At 35.9% G+C, this 15950-nt stretch overlaps 1 protein-coding gene across 1 annotated transcript in view; it reads left to right on the top strand.

Moving 5' to 3' along the window:
• The window catches only part of USH2A (usherin), a 930103-nt gene that overhangs the window by 759690 nt on the left and 154463 nt on the right, over window positions 1-15950 (top strand). The window contains exons 56-57 of the mRNA XM_068986285.1: window positions 288-471; window positions 1410-1567. Coding sequence (XP_068842386.1) covers window positions 288-471; window positions 1410-1567 — 342 coding nt within the window. The remainder of the gene's footprint in view (window positions 1-287; window positions 472-1409; window positions 1568-15950) is intronic.

The following is a 15950-nucleotide window of genomic DNA, read 5'->3' as shown; positions in this document are numbered from 1 at the left end:
TCCTGACACTCAGATTAACAGCCAACATAGAGAAACTTCCCACCCCTAGTTGTCAGATACTAGAGGTAATTCATAATTATAATAATAATTAAAGCATTAAAAAATACATTAGTATCCAGTTATATATCTTATCTCCAAAGCAAATAAAATGTACTTTTATTGCATACCATGATATGTATTTTTTTATCAACAGATAAAAATATCATAGTATGTGAGGGATGGTATGACTTTTGATAATATGCTTATCTTATCCTGACAATAAAAATTCATAGTGTTATCTTTGCCAGGAGTTTGGGTGACACCTCGACACATTGTCATCAATTCTACAACAGTGGAATTATTTTGGAGCCCTCCAGAAAAGCCCAATGGCCTCATTTCTCAATATCAATTGAGTCGTAATGGAAGCTTGATTTTCGTGGGGGGCAGTGAGGAGCAGAACTTCACTGATAAAAACCTGGAGCCCAACAGCAGGTAAACTAAAAGAAAACTTTAACAGTCATACAAGTGAGAATTTTAGGTTTTTCAGGATCAAGAATAAGTCCATCTCCAGCTGAAACAATATTATATCAATTGGTTGATTAATCTCCTCATGTATTAGCTATTCCATAGCTAAGAAGATCTCTTAATCTATTTCAGACTGAAGACCCAAGCACTAGCTCATTATACTAGTCCTCAGTGGATGTGAAATTCCTTTAAAATGTAAATAAATAATTAGTCTTTTATTTGACATGAGAACTTTTAAGTATACAAAATATACAAAGTATTAAATTTTTTAAATTATCAAACGATCTTCAAAAACATGCATCCCTAAACAAGCAAGAAAAGAGATTTAAAGAGGTTTGTTTTACATCAACCGCCTTTATTTCTGGTATAGTGTTTTCTCTACTTGTGATACTATGTACAGACATGAGTGGATTGGGGGGAAAGTTCCACATATTTGCAATTCATTCCCATTCATTTCTCAGCAGAGATAAAATATATCTTGGATCAACAGATGTTTTATTGCAGGGAGTAGAGTTCAATTTAGTTTTATTGTAGAGAGTAGCAGATCAATTTAGAAACATCTTTCTCTAAACATACTTCCCTAAACGCTAAGCCATTAAAGATGGAGAAGGTTCATTTGAATCCTCCACAATCCCCCAGCACACTCCAAGACTTTCCTGAAATGTTTAAGAAAAGCAATTAATTACTCAAGGGTTAAAAATAAAATGGGAAAAGGACCAAAACAGTGGAGAGAGCATTGCCTGTGGTAGGAAAACCATAAGCTCTATAGTAAAGTTTCTGAATAGGAAGCAGGGAATTTGCAGCTTGTCACAAATTTAGGACTAAGCAATAGATAGAAAAGTCAACAGTCAATGTTCAATCCCCTGTGCATTGCTTTATCACAATTCTTTCTTTTTGAAATATAGATATGTTTATAAGTTAGAAGCCACAACTGGAGGTGGCAGCAGTCCAAGTGATGAGTACATTATACAGACACCTATATTAACGCCAGAAGAAATCCAGCCTCCATATAACATCACAGTAATCGGGCCTTATTCCATATTTGTAGCTTGGACACCACCAGGTAAGAAATAGAACTAGTGTGTGTGTATAAAACATTTTAGAGGAAATTAACTGGAGATAGGATGAAAATGTGAATTTAGTAAGTCAGAAAGACACAGTCTGTCTCTGGATAAGTATAAACAGAATAAACCAAACCATACTCACAAGACTTTATATGTGTAAACATTTATCCACACTCACAAGTGTTTATATGCATAAGCATTTATATACATACATATAGATCAATAAAGGTGTAGGTGTGCAGATGAAGATATATAGATACCTAGATATATACATTTCTATCAAAGCAATACTTTCAAATACCAGCACCTAAAAATCTCTTCTTGTTCATACATACCCAAGGTAAGTCACATAGGTCTGAATTACCTTGAACATTCATTTCTACAGGATTCCCCAGACTGAATCATTGGTGTTATAGTAGTGAATGGGGATTCAGAAAAAAATGGACCACTCCACCCAAATACCTTGAGTTGTGACCAGTTGTGTTAGCTGAATTTTTCTTCTTTGAGCTCTGTAGTTTCCATCAAACCATTGACTTAATAGTGGGTTGCTTTTGTAGTTTAGTGCATCATTATTTGGAATATAATAATCATCCTTAGCCAAAATTCTGATTGCATTAACTCTGTGGGTTAAAGATTACAGTGAAATCTTCTTGCTTTGTCTTTGAACATGCAAGGTATATGGAAGTTTTGTTTCAGTAAAATTTAAAACTAATTTTTATTGTGTTATGCACTTCAAAGATATGTGGTTTTATTTTGAACATCTATTCTTAATATGAAGTTGAAACATGAAATGAACACAAAACCCTGTTGTCCCCATCAGGTTAAGTTTAGCCACATTTCTACATGGTACTGAAAATAATTGGTTAACAGTCATTTGGGCTATCAACAGATCTATTTTGTAAAATCATTAACAAAGACTTATTTTTCATTGAACATGATTCAGTCAAAACAGGTAATATAGTCATAAACATAACATAAAGGCTTAAATGTATAAAACTTAAATTCTCATGAACCAACATCCTTCTGCTGTTGGTTTTAAGAACAAAGTACAAACATAATCTAAGAACAAAGACAAAAGGGTCTTTTTTGAGTCAAATCCATAGACAAAAATCTCTCAAGACTTTCTAAGCAAAGAAAAACTAAGTTGCTTAATATATTTAGTTGTTAAATATAAATGATTCCTTTCACCTTTGTTTTAAAATGAATATGTAACATACTAAATTAAACAAATCAGGAGATAATCAATAGCACCAGAATGTGTTATCAAGTGCTGTAATCCTTATCTCAGTTTTAGAAGCATAGATATTCTTGAACTCTGCTTTTAACAGAGGAAAACCCAAATCTCCTACTGTGAAAAATATATAAATTTAGGGACTTCCCTGGTGATCCAGTGGGTAAGACTCGATGCTCCCAGCGCAAGAGACCTGAGTTTGATCCCTGTGTGGTGCAAATAAGACCCAGGGCAGCCAAATAAATAAATATATATTTTTAATCTGCAAATTGATATGTTCTTTTATGGAATTTATTTCTCTCTTCATGGAAGAGCATGACTATGTTACCTGCTTTTAGCATGTTTCTCCATGGCGTTTTTATGGTGTCGTGATGTTTTTGCCCCACAAAGTAAAATGAGGCATCACAGAGCCAGCCTAAGGTCAGATTCAGCCTGATGGCCGGAGACTTCTCAAATTCGGCCCAGGGTCTTCTACTACCCAGGTTCTCAAAGAACATAAAGGAAAGTTCAGGGTGGTAAGTAAAGTTGATGGTTTCCTAGCCAAGCAACCAGGAATTTTCCATGGTGTGTTAAATTCCTTATCATGTTCACATTATGACATACCTAAATTACCATTGCTAATCTTAAGACTTAACACTCAGTAAGGATTTGAAAACATCTCTCTTTTTTCTTTAAAAAAAAATTTTTTTTGGAATATAGTTGATTTACGATGTTGTGTTAGTTTCTGCTATACAGCAAAATGAATCAGTTATACAGACACATATATTCACTTTTTAAGATTCCTTCCCTTTGTAGACCACTACAGAGTTTTGAGTACAATTTTTTGTGCCATACATTAGGTCCTTATTACTTATCTGTTTTATATACAGTAGTATGTATATGTCAGTCCCAGTCTCCCAACTTACCCTCTGCTCCCTTTTACCCTTGTTATCCGTAAATTTGTTTCCTACACCTGTAACTCTATTTCTGCTTTGTAAATAAATTCATTTGTAACATTTTTTTAGTTTCCACATATAAACAACTTCATATATTTGTACTATTAGCTGACCTTAAATAAGTCAGTTTGTCTGAGTCTCAATTATCTCCATCTGTAAAATGGAAATAATTAAGTACCCACATGTAGGGTTATTATAATGATTAAATGAGATAATTTATATAGTTGATATATTATCTGGTCTGTATAATATTCTCTGTGTGCAGACGCTGCACTCAGACTCTTGGTCATGTGAGACTCTTTGTGACCCCATGGACTGCAACCCACCAGGCTCCTCAGTCCATGGAATTTTCCAGGCAAGGATATTCTATAGGTAGTGATAATTTTTGGATAATTAGTTTTACCTTTAATTATTTTAAAATTAATTTTATTGAAGTAGAGTTGTTTACAATGTTATATTAGTTTCTATTGTACCAAAAAATGAATCAGCTATACATATACAAACACCCTCTCTTTTTTGAATTTCCTTCCCATTTAGGCTGCCATAGACAGTTGAGTAGAGTTTTCTGTGCTGTATAATAGGTTCTCATTAGCTATCTGTTTTATACATAGTAGGGACTATATGTCAATCCCAATCTTCCAGTTCATAACATCCCTCCCCTTTCCCCGCTTGGTATCCATGTTTGTTCTCTACGTCTGTGTCTCTATTTTGCATATAAGTTCATCTATACCATTTTTTATGGATTCCATATATATATATGTGTTAATATATATTTGTTTTCTTCTTTCTGACTTACTTCATTCTGTATGACAGTGGCTAGGTCTATCCACATCTCTACAAATTTTAAATATGTATTTGTCCCAAGATCTGTTAGATCCCAAGGCCCCTACTTTCAAAATGATAAAACTGTAGGCTCCAAAACTGGGTTTGTAAATTTTGAGACTGCTTTCCTAGAATTTTGACATTTTTTTCTTTGAGTTCAGCATTATATTTCTATGTTTAATGTATAATGTTTCTACTTAAAAAAAGGATCATTGTGAAATAAAACACGAATTTTGCTTTTTAATGTCACCTTAACCCTTATCCACCTCAGGCTTTGTAAAAATCGTTCATTGTAGCCCATCCTGAAGGATATCATAGAAATGCTTTACATGCTAACTCTAACACTGTAACCAATGGTTAATAAATCTATAATATCCAGACCTGTCAATCTTTTAGTTTCAGATGCACAAAATCCATTACAGAAACCCTATAATATATGGAAAGATTAAAATCTTAAATTAAACTTTTTTCCTGGTGCCTAGAAGGATTTTGGACCCAGTAAACAGGCAGATGATTTTGACTTGTGTATAATCTACAGTTGATTTTATTGGAAAGTACCTCATGCTGTGTTTTGATTTAGATAATAAAAACATTTTTCTGTTCCTGAAGAGTCACAAATATATATTTTAAACAGGAAGAAAACAAACTTGTTATAACTGGAGGTTGTTTATTTGCTGACAATCAAGAACTTTCTATGTATTCATCATAGGATCCTGCCATTACAAAGTGGTTACATCATACACAGAGCTGGAAAATGGACAGTCCATGCCTGTAGCTCCCCAACCTGAGTGAACATTAGAAGCACCCGGAAAGCTTGTGCAAAGAGAAGTTCTCAAGCCCAAGTTTATGAATAAAAATATCCTGGATGGAATTAAGTGCCCTAGGTCAGCGGTCCCCAATCTTTTAGGCACCAAGGACTAGTTTCATGGAAGATCGTTTTTCCACAGACCCAGGGGGCAAGGGATGGTTCTGGAATGACTCAAGCACATTACATGTATTACATTTTGTGGGGGTGCTTGCTAAGTTCCTTCAGTCTTGTCCAACTCTTTGCAACTGCATGGACTGTAGCCTGCCAGGCTCCTCTGTCTGTGAGATTCTCCAGGCAAGCGAGTTCTCACAACTTACTGGAGTGAGCTGCCATGCCCTCATCCAGGGGATTTTTCTGACTCAGGAACTGAACCCGTGTCTCTTAATTCTCTTGCATTGGCAGGCAGATTTTTTACCACTAGAGCCATTAGAAGCACATTGTGCACTTTATTTCTTATCTAATGCCGCTGCTAATCTGACAAGATGTACCAGTCTGCAGTCTAGAGGTTGGAGACCCCTGCCGTAGGTCACTGTGATGTGCTCCAGGTGTAGTAACCATGAATCACCGACATCAGGCAAAAGTGATCAGTTACAATGAAACTCTGAAAGTGTGAATTAGACCAGTTTCCCTTGAATGTCCAAAGCCAAACTAATGGTTAACTTAACTGATTTTTTCACATACTTTTTTGGGTCAGTAAAGATGGAGTAACCTTACATAGGTAAGTTGCTGGGAGGAAAAAGTCTCTGTGGTTGCCTGGCAACAAAAAATGACTTAGACAATTAAGTGGGCTCTCAGTTTACATGTTATTATTTCAATGATATGTATAAATTGTATTATTATGCTATCTATAAATAGTATTATTATTATAAGTCCTATTATTAATAGTAAAAGGGTACAGCCCAGAAAATATATGAGAATATTCAAAGGAAGAGAAACTGTGGTAATGATGGTAAGTATCATACATATTCATTAACATTACATGTTTATATTTGCCATTTGTTAAATTCCTAGTTTATGCCAAACACTTTGATGAGCACTTTCCCTGGCTTACTATGATTCTCTTGCAAACCTTGGAAAACAAGTAATATCATCATCAAAATATTAAGATCAGAAACTTGAATCTTGAAGAAGTAATGTAGTTCACTTAAGATCACCCAGTTGAGTCAAGACTCAGACTCAGGTCTGCAGCCTACTACTTACTGCCTTATAAAAGCAATTCCTTCCTATCTTCAGCTTAACTCTTGAATTCATATCATACTTTCTTTTTATTGCCCAAAGTCTTTCAGATTTATGATACAGCAACTAGGTTTTCTGAAATAGTAGCCCAGAACTAGGTGTTGGTGAAAACCGAATGATTTGGGCGGGGGGCGGAGGGGGGGTTTAAGGAATTAATTATGGAAAATGCAAACCCCTTAAGGGAAAATATCTCTTGCAGTATGAAGAAACTAGTATCCAGAATTCTTTACTGACCCATCCAGAAGTAGAGAAAGAATAACGTGACAGCAAAACTAGATTCCAGGTCCAGGAAGATCTTAATTAGGAAAGAGAGAATAAGAGTCATTTCTCAATTAACTACAAAGAGGTTCCACCCGTGGCTGATTCATGTTGATGTATGGCCAAAAGCAGCACAATATTGTAAAGTAATTTTCCTCCAATTAAAATAATTAATTGAAAAAGAAAGACTTTTAACACCTTGGTAGACATTCTTCTGGGCTTCCCAGATGGCTTAAGTGGTAAAGAATCCACCTGCCATGCAGACGATGCGGATTTGATCCCTGAGTAGGGAAGATCGCCTGGAGAAGAAAATGGCAACCCACTCCAATATTTTTGCCTGGAAAATCCCGTGGACAGAGGGCCCTGGCAGGCTAGAGTCCATGGGGTTGCACAAGAGTCGGATACAACTTAGTGACTAAACAACAAGAAACATTCTCTTACCTCCCATATAAATCCTGGTTCATTTTATCTCATATATCACTTGATAAATGTTAGTAGTAAGACTATCAAAACCCTCCAAACTCTAGAAAATTAAGATTTCCACTTTTTTGTACACCATTTGTATCTTCAAATTAGATGGCATGCAAACAACATATCCTTATAAAATACTTGCTGAATTAATAATGAAAGAAAATGGTGATAAAACCTAAAATTTATCATTCAGGGAAATATACATAAATTTTAGATTTTCTGCCATTTAAAATTATTCAGACACTTGTTTTCCTATAGAAACCCACAGTCAGTGGGCACTGGCTCTATGCCGGCCATTCTTACTTGAATCTACAGGTAGCACAAACAGGATTAGTTTAATCCTAAACATTTCTTCTCACCTTTTACCTGCTCTGAACCTTGGATCAGAACTTAAACATTTATATTAAAGATGAAAAAGGATATATATTATCTTAATGGTTGAAAAAGTATAGAAAACAAAGTAGAAAATACTTCATGGGACACAAATGATTTACTAAGATTAAAAATTGAGATAAGCATCCCTACCATTTCAGAATCCAAACATTCAAAATTATTTCAACTCTGAAGGTAATAATGGGACTTTCTAATTTATCCAGGTGATGACTCTATTTTGAACTATCCTGGCCCTTAATCATCTTTTAATTAACAATGTCATTGGATCCAACATCCGCTTTTTCTCACTAAAGATAATGAGTTATTTAGGCTTGATGCATAATATTGAAATACTGGTGCCTTTCCTTTCACATTTATCTCTTAGTCCATTACCTCTGTTGCCAGTTCTTCTACTGAGAAATCATTTAAATTAATATTGCTTAGGAATTTTTATTAATCAAGTTTTAATTAAGGGATAGCTATTGGCCTCTCTGTAGACATTAAACATCTTGGTGTCCAGTGAACTCATCAATGCAGTGTATTATATCAGATACTGTCCATTTAAAGTCAAATTGGCATAAGACTTTTTAAAGTATTCATGTCACATTAATCGGGATAATTCAACACTGGCAGTTGTTTCAAGCTTCTTATGTGTGCCATAGACAAGCAGCAAGTAGTGCTGAGTTTCAGAAAAAAGGTAAAATCATTGCAATACTTTGTAATTGATTTTGTGTATTAATTTGTCTATCTTTTTTCAGTTTTACTGAGTATAATTAACAAATGATAATATATTTGTATAATGTTATCATTTGATATAAGTGTACATTGTGAAACTATTTCCACCATTAATTGAATTAACACATTCATTATCTCATATATTCTCTCAGTTTTCCTTTCTTCTTTTTTTTTTCTTGGTGAAAACACAAGTTCTATTCTCTTAGCAAATTTTAGTTGCATAATACAGTTTAGCTCAGTCGCTCAGTTGTGTCCTATTCTTTGCAACCCCATGGACTGCAGCACATCAGGCCTCCTTATCCATCACCAACTCCCAGAGTTTACTCAAACTCATGTCCATTGAGTCAGTGATGCCATCCAACCATCTCATCCTCTGTCATCCCCTTCTCCTCCTGCCTTCAATCTTTCCCAGCATCAGGGTCTTTTCAAATGAGTCAGTTTTTTGCATCAGGTGGCCAAAGTATTAGACTTTCAGCTTCAACATCAGTTCTTCCAATGAATATTCAGGACTGATCTCCTTTAGGATGGACTGGTTGAATCTCCTTGCAGTCCAACGGACTCTCAAGAGTCTTCTCCAACTTCACAGTTCAAAAGCATCAATTCTTTGGCACTCAGCTTTCTTTATAGTCCAACTCTCACATCCATACATAACTACTGGGAAAACCATAGCCTTGACTAGACAGACATTGTTGGCAAAGTAATGTCTCTGCTTTTTAATATACTGTTTACGTTGGTCATAACTTCCAAGGAGCAAGTGTCTTTTAATTTCACAGCTGGAGTCACCAACTTCAGTGATTTTGGAGCCCACGAAAATAAAGTCTGTCACTGTTTCCCCATCTATTTGCCATGAAGTGATGGGACCAGATGCCATGATCTTTGTTTTCTGAATGTTGAGCTTTCAGCCAACTTTTTCACTCTCCTTTTTCACTTTCATCAAGAGGCTCTTTAGTTCTTCTTCACTTTCTGCCATAAGGGTGGTGTTATCTGCATATCTGCACAATACAGTATTATCATCTATATAGTCACCATGTTTTACAATCAATCCTCAGACCTTATTCATCTTATAACTGAAAGTATGTACCATTTACTAATTTCTCCTTATTTCACCCATCCTCTCAACCCCTGGCAACCACCATTTAGTCTGTTTCTATAGGTTCAGCTTTCTTTACAAATGAGTCCATTATAAGTGATACCAGTCAGTATTTGTCTTTCTCCATCTGGCTATATCACTTGATATCCTCCAGTTTCATCCAGGTTGTAGCAAACAGCAGGCTTTCCTTTTTTAAGACTGAACAGTATTCCAATCTTAAATCTATTCCATTGTGTGTATATCATATTTCCTTGATCTGTTCATCCATTAATGGACGTTTAGGTTGTTCTTATCCCTTGGCTATCATGAATAACGCTGCAGTGAACACACAGTGCAGTTGTCTCTCTGAGATAATGATCTCATTTACTTTGATTATATACCCAGAAGTCGAATTGCCAGATCATGTAGCAGTTCTACTTTTAATTTTTTTTTTTTTTTTGAGGAACCTCCATGCTGTTTTCCATAGTGGCCGTATCAGTTTACATTCCCAACAACAGTGTACAGGGTTTCCGTTTTCTCTACATCCTTACCAGCGTTTGTGACCTCCTATATTTTTTGATAACAGAGATCCTAACAGGTGTGAAATGATATCTCATTGTGGTTTTGATTTGCATTTACCCACTGATTATTGATGGTGAGCACCTTTTCATGTACCTATTGACCATCTGTATATCTTCCTTGGAAAAATGTCTTTTCAGGTCCTTTGTCCATTTTTAAATTGGGTTATAAGTTTTTACTATTGGGTTGTATGGGTTCCTCGTATACTTTGGATATTTAATCCCTCGTTAGATAATGTGATTTGCAAATATTTGCTCTTATTCCATAGGTTGTCTTTTCATTCTATTAATGGTTTCCTTTGCTGTGCAGAAGCTCCTTAGTTTGATGTAGTCCCATCTGTTCATTTTAGCTTTCATTGTCTTTGCTATTGGTGTTTAGTAAATTTATATTACCTTTTTGAGTTCTAATGTGTGCTTGGCATTTTCAAAGAGATTAACACATATCTCATTTAATGTTCATAACAACTTGTGGTACATCCAATGTTCTCCCTCTGTTGCTAATGAGAAAAGTTAATTTCGGTGCTGAAAGCTTTTCTCTAGGTGATTCATCACATAGGTGTCAGAGCCAACTAGCAATAAATTTCACTCCAAATTCTTTGAGCAAATACACCATTCCATATTTTTACACTATTTTTCTACCTAAACAGTGTGTAAAGCAAAGTATTTTCTTCTGCATTCTACCATGATCCAGTTCAAAACTGAAAAAACTATTGCCATAGATACAGCAAGCATATACAAAGACAAAGTGGTTCAGGGGCAGTTCATCCAGTAACCCAGTAGGATCATTTTATTTGCAGCTTAAAATTTCACAGGATGTAATTCATTTACATTTGAGTAGATTGATGCTAAAGCTGAAACTCCAGTACTTTGGCCACCTCATACGAAGAGTTGACTCATTGGAAAAGACTCTGATGCTGGGAGGAGAAGGGGACGACAGAGGATGAGATGGCTGGGTGGCATCACTGACTCAGTGGACATGAGTCTGAGTGAACTCCGGGAGTTGGTGATGGACAGGGAGGCCTGGCGTGCTGCGATTCATGGTGTCACAAAGAGTCGGACACTACTGAGCAACTGAACTGAACTGAACTGAGATTGATTCATCTATTCATTTCAATAAATGTGAAGATGTTTACTAAGCCCCTCTCTGGGGGGTGCCAGGCATGATTCTAGACATTTTGAGTTTAAAAAAAGAAGGAATGAGATATTGTCCCTCGTGTCAAAAACTCTACCATCTAGTTGAACAGAAAAGGTATAAAATTATACAAACTATGTAAAATTTCCATACAGTTGGTATGGATGTGTGTTTAAGAGGGTCCAGTTTCACTTCCATGGCCCCCAAAGGAAATTACCAACATACCCACATCTCTACAAAGGAGACATGCCACTAATTTGTTAAAAGCATTATGTTAAGCACCGTCTGTGGTTTGAAGCAAATGCAGCTATCAAACCAATAGTTTCCCTCTTAGAATTGTTCTTGCTTCGGCTCCTAAAAAAAGATTTTAAAAAAGGATTATTTGATTGACTTGTCCCATTGTAAAGTATGCACCTGCTGTGAAATGAAGCCACAGAGGGAAAAAAAAAAAGTTGAATAATTTAACTTTTTTATTTGTAAAGATAATCAGGGTTTTTCTGATTACATCTTAACTTCATAAATGTTAAATAACCTATCAGCATCTAGTTGTTGTAAATTATGAAAAGGAGCCTTGCAAGGAATATTAACCAACGAAATCTTTGTTCTTTAGTGAACAAGAAAATGTGTTATGGCAGCTTGTCATCGTGCGACTGGTAACTTTGACACCAAATAACAAAACTGCCATTTGCACTTAGGGTAAATTGGTTCACATGAGTTTCCGCTGCTCCTCTTGCTCTGACATAAATTTATGAACTCAGGAACTAACCAAGCCGTGTGGGTTGCCACCTGACTTTAACAAATATGACCATTTCATTTCATTTAGTCGTCAGAATGCCAGGGGGCTAGGTCATTTCAGACTCATTGCAGATGGTCTAGGGTTTGTAGGAACACAGGAGGCTTTCACGTCACTGTCTTGTAAAGTATGACAGTGGAGGGGGCCCTCTTTGTTAAATAAGTGCATGTCAGTGTTTGACATGTTCCCAGCTTCAAGGAGCATTTTCTGTTTCAACACCTTACAGGTGTATGTAAAGGACCTTTATTTCTGATTAACCAAGACGTGAAAAATGTATTTTCTGGGTACACGCTTTGACCAGCCATGATCAAGATTATGTCTATATTTGAAATATGGTGTAAGTACAGTTTTGTTCCCTGACCTCCCAGGAGTCCTGTCTTTTAAGAGAAGATACTGGAAGCAGACCAGAAGGTACAAACTACAGACATATAATAAGGTGCAACCTCAGACAAATTGAACAAAAGACCACTTTAAATTACTGCTAAGAATAAAGACTAGGATATCTTCACAGGCTGCAACTTTTACATATCCAAGTATATGTAAAAAATAAAACTAGATAACCAACTTTTGTTATAAAAATAATTACTATATTCAATATAACATTGATTTGTAATTGAAATAACTGCTTTATATAAAAGATGGGTTCAGCAGTGTTTGTGGGCACATGGAAACAGTGTCATAGCTATGGGGTATTTTTTTCCCATTTTGCTCAATTTCATTTTGTTTTATAGAGATATCTGTCATTTACTCGGCACTTTCTGTGTTGTAGTAATGAACTAAAATGTTTTCAATACATTTTTAATTCTTTCATCTCTTTATGAGGTGGCTATTAGTGTCATCATTTTATAGATGGAGAGACTGGTGTCCGCAGAGGATGGAGAATTATCAGGCAATAAGGAAAGGAGAATTTACCAAGGAATAAGGGAAGTAGAGGGCTTCCCTGGTGGCTCAGTGGTTAAAGCATCTGCCTGCAATGTGGGAGACCTGGGTTCGATCCCTGGGTCAGGAAGATCCCCTGGAGAAGGAAATGGCAACCCACCCCAGGACTCTTGCCTGGAGAATCCCATGGACGGAGGAGTCTGGTGGGCTATAGTCCACGGGGTCGCAAAGAGTCGAACACGACTGAGTGACTTCACTTCACTTCACTTAAGGAAAGTAGGAGAGGGATTTGGTCTGACTCCATCCTGTGGTTTATCTAGTTCATCAAGAATTATAGTATATTTTCCAAAATGTATTTGTCAAACTTTTCCTCAAAATCCATCCTAGGATCAGAGAAAACAGAATAAACATGTAATCCGAGGAGGTTTGAAAAAACCTGAAGCAGTCACGATAACCTTGTAAATTATTTTAAGGTCTTGCTTTTTATCTTAAAATTTCATGCAAATTTGACGTTGAATTCCAATGTGTTTGTCTACATCCAAAAAACAATGTATTGTAGAATTTGTCATTCAGGGGCACATTTGCTACCCTTTTCTTCTATTGATAATCTTTCTAGATAAATCATAGTATGCTATTATGTTTCTGGATGTTAAGTCAATCCGAAGAGAGCCAACCCCAATAACAGGCTCAATGTCCAGGCAGTTCTTTCTATCTTCATTTTGTCATAAATACGTGTGCACAAACAGCAACCTTTTCCCCCACTGCCTTACAAACTACATTAGGGCAACAACAAGGAGAAATTCCCAAATCTGAGGCAGGATGCTGTGACCTTCCAAGACCTTCTGGAGGGATATTTCCATAACCATATCTTCTGCTGAAGGTCAAATTGCAAACCGAGATGGTCCCTGACTCACTCGTCAATCTCTTTTACTACTTGGAGCAGTACTCCCCAAAGATCATCTTTAGTAGAGAAAAAGAAAACTCTGATTAGATTGCTCTTTTATTTTACCTCTAATACAGTTCTTAAGTTTTTCTCCTCCATTAGTGAACTCAGAGCCTCCAATGCTCCCTGTAATCAACTCACTTCATCCAACTCTCAAATTTTGTTTTAGTTATAGCAGTCTTACTGGGAGAAGGAAAAGCATTCCCAGTTTTGTCTTGCAGTTAAGAATGAGGCCTTGAAGAATATCTTCTAAATGAGCTCATTACATGTATTCACAATTCCATTAAAGAGAAAATGAATTTACTTAAATTTTCTAGGTATTAATCTTTGCTGTGATATCTGAAAAAATAAATAAATAATGTAGAATTTTCTGTTACTTGAGACTGAGCAGAGGCATCACGGTCCCAATCTGTTTTTCATTCCGTGTCTGGGGAAGATTACACATGATGAATCATTTTAAAGCAATAGTAAGTGACAAAAATTAAATGATGTTTGCATCACAAATAGTATTTATACATGTTCAACACACTGGTTTTGCCCACATAAACTTTTTTTGCTGGTGTGAAGTTAGTTCACTCTGAAGTGACTATATATTCAAAACAACTTAGTAAAGTTCTCATCACTCACTTGCACATATAATTTTCTAATTTTGTGCATTTTAGGGAGAAAAATCCACACCCATTTTTGTGACTAGAAATAGTGGGGTTCTGCCAGTTTTCCCTAGGGTTATGGGGGAGGAGAGTTATGTGTTTCACCAATTCTACAAATCAAATCTAGTTGGGGAAAGAGGGACATGTTTTTCCTTGTCTCCAAAAATACTTTGACAAAAATCCACAAATATCCAGCGTATATGTATCTCAGTTTGGGAAATCTGCTCTTCAGAACTTTTCATCTTCACCTATAATTTTGTTCCATCAGTGGTAATTCTAACTCCTCTTTCACTTTTGCCCCTGTATCTCATCTCTTTCCAAAACTTGTTCTGCCTGTCTACATGTTCTCTCAAATTTATCCTTTCACTTTTTCCTCTGATTGTCCTAATCCAAGTCTTTTATCAAGAGACAGCATAAATATAGAGATAAGCTTTGGTCTCAAATGGTCCTGAGTTCAAGTTTTGCTGCCTCTATTCATCTGTGTGATATCCGTAACAAGTTTCTCCTATGAGCCTGAGTTTTCTTATTTTAAAAAAATGGTAGTAATATTTATCTTACAATATTGTCTTCTGGTTTCATTCATTAATTCAATCAACATTTGAGCTACTGATCTATATTCAAATCTAAGCATTGGAACTACCTTGAAGAGAAGAACACAGTCCCCAACTGTATGAAGTTGATATTAAAGGAGATAATATATGATGCTTGACATAAGACAGGAATACAGTAAAATGCTGTTTTTGTTTGTGTTGTTTCTACAACCGTGCAATGACTTTCAAATTGATAGCTCTTCCTCCTGGTTCACATGTTTTCTATCCATCATTCACTTGCCAGTGGTGCTGTCTTCCTAAAATGTAAGTTAGATCATGTTAACACCTGCAGAGTCTTGTGTTGCTGATTGCATACGAAACCAAAACTTCTGGAAGAAATAAAAGATAAAATAGAGGGGCTCACTTGAACTTGAGAGTGGAGAAAGCAGGGTCTACTTTTAAGAGTCTTACTCTAAGGCTTCTGATGTAGGGAAATGGGGAGAGAAAACCCAGGAAGAAGAACACATTTGAGAGTGGAAAATAGTGTAGTTCTTTTTTAGATCTTGAGATTGAGGTCTCTGTGAAGTAGTGTTCAAAATACAAATCCACAATGCAGGATAAATATAAAGTCAGAGATAGGAATTTAGAAATTGATCGTACACAGAAGTTAAGCTATAAGGACAAAAACATCAATTTAATTGGGATGCTCTAAACTTTAAATTCTCAGTCTTGGTTGCCAAATTCAGCATCATCTGGCACCTTCCCAAAGGAACCGATTGATCAATCCTTCCGATTCTGATCAATATTTCCTTCAGAGACTCCTTATTTTAATCTATCCTACATAAAGTCCTGAACACCTCTGGTTTCTACTCACTCTTCTGCCCCTCATGCATTGGAGCTGTAGCTACAAAAAACAAAACCACATTTAATTCTTTAGACC

This window comes from Capricornis sumatraensis, chromosome 14, assembly GCF_032405125.1.
Source record: "Capricornis sumatraensis isolate serow.1 chromosome 14, serow.2, whole genome shotgun sequence".
In the NCBI taxonomy this organism is placed as follows: domain Eukaryota; kingdom Metazoa; phylum Chordata; class Mammalia; order Artiodactyla; family Bovidae; genus Capricornis; species Capricornis sumatraensis.
The sequence above is the reverse complement of the archived record's forward strand: the minus strand, read 5'-3'. Positions and strand labels throughout refer to the sequence as shown.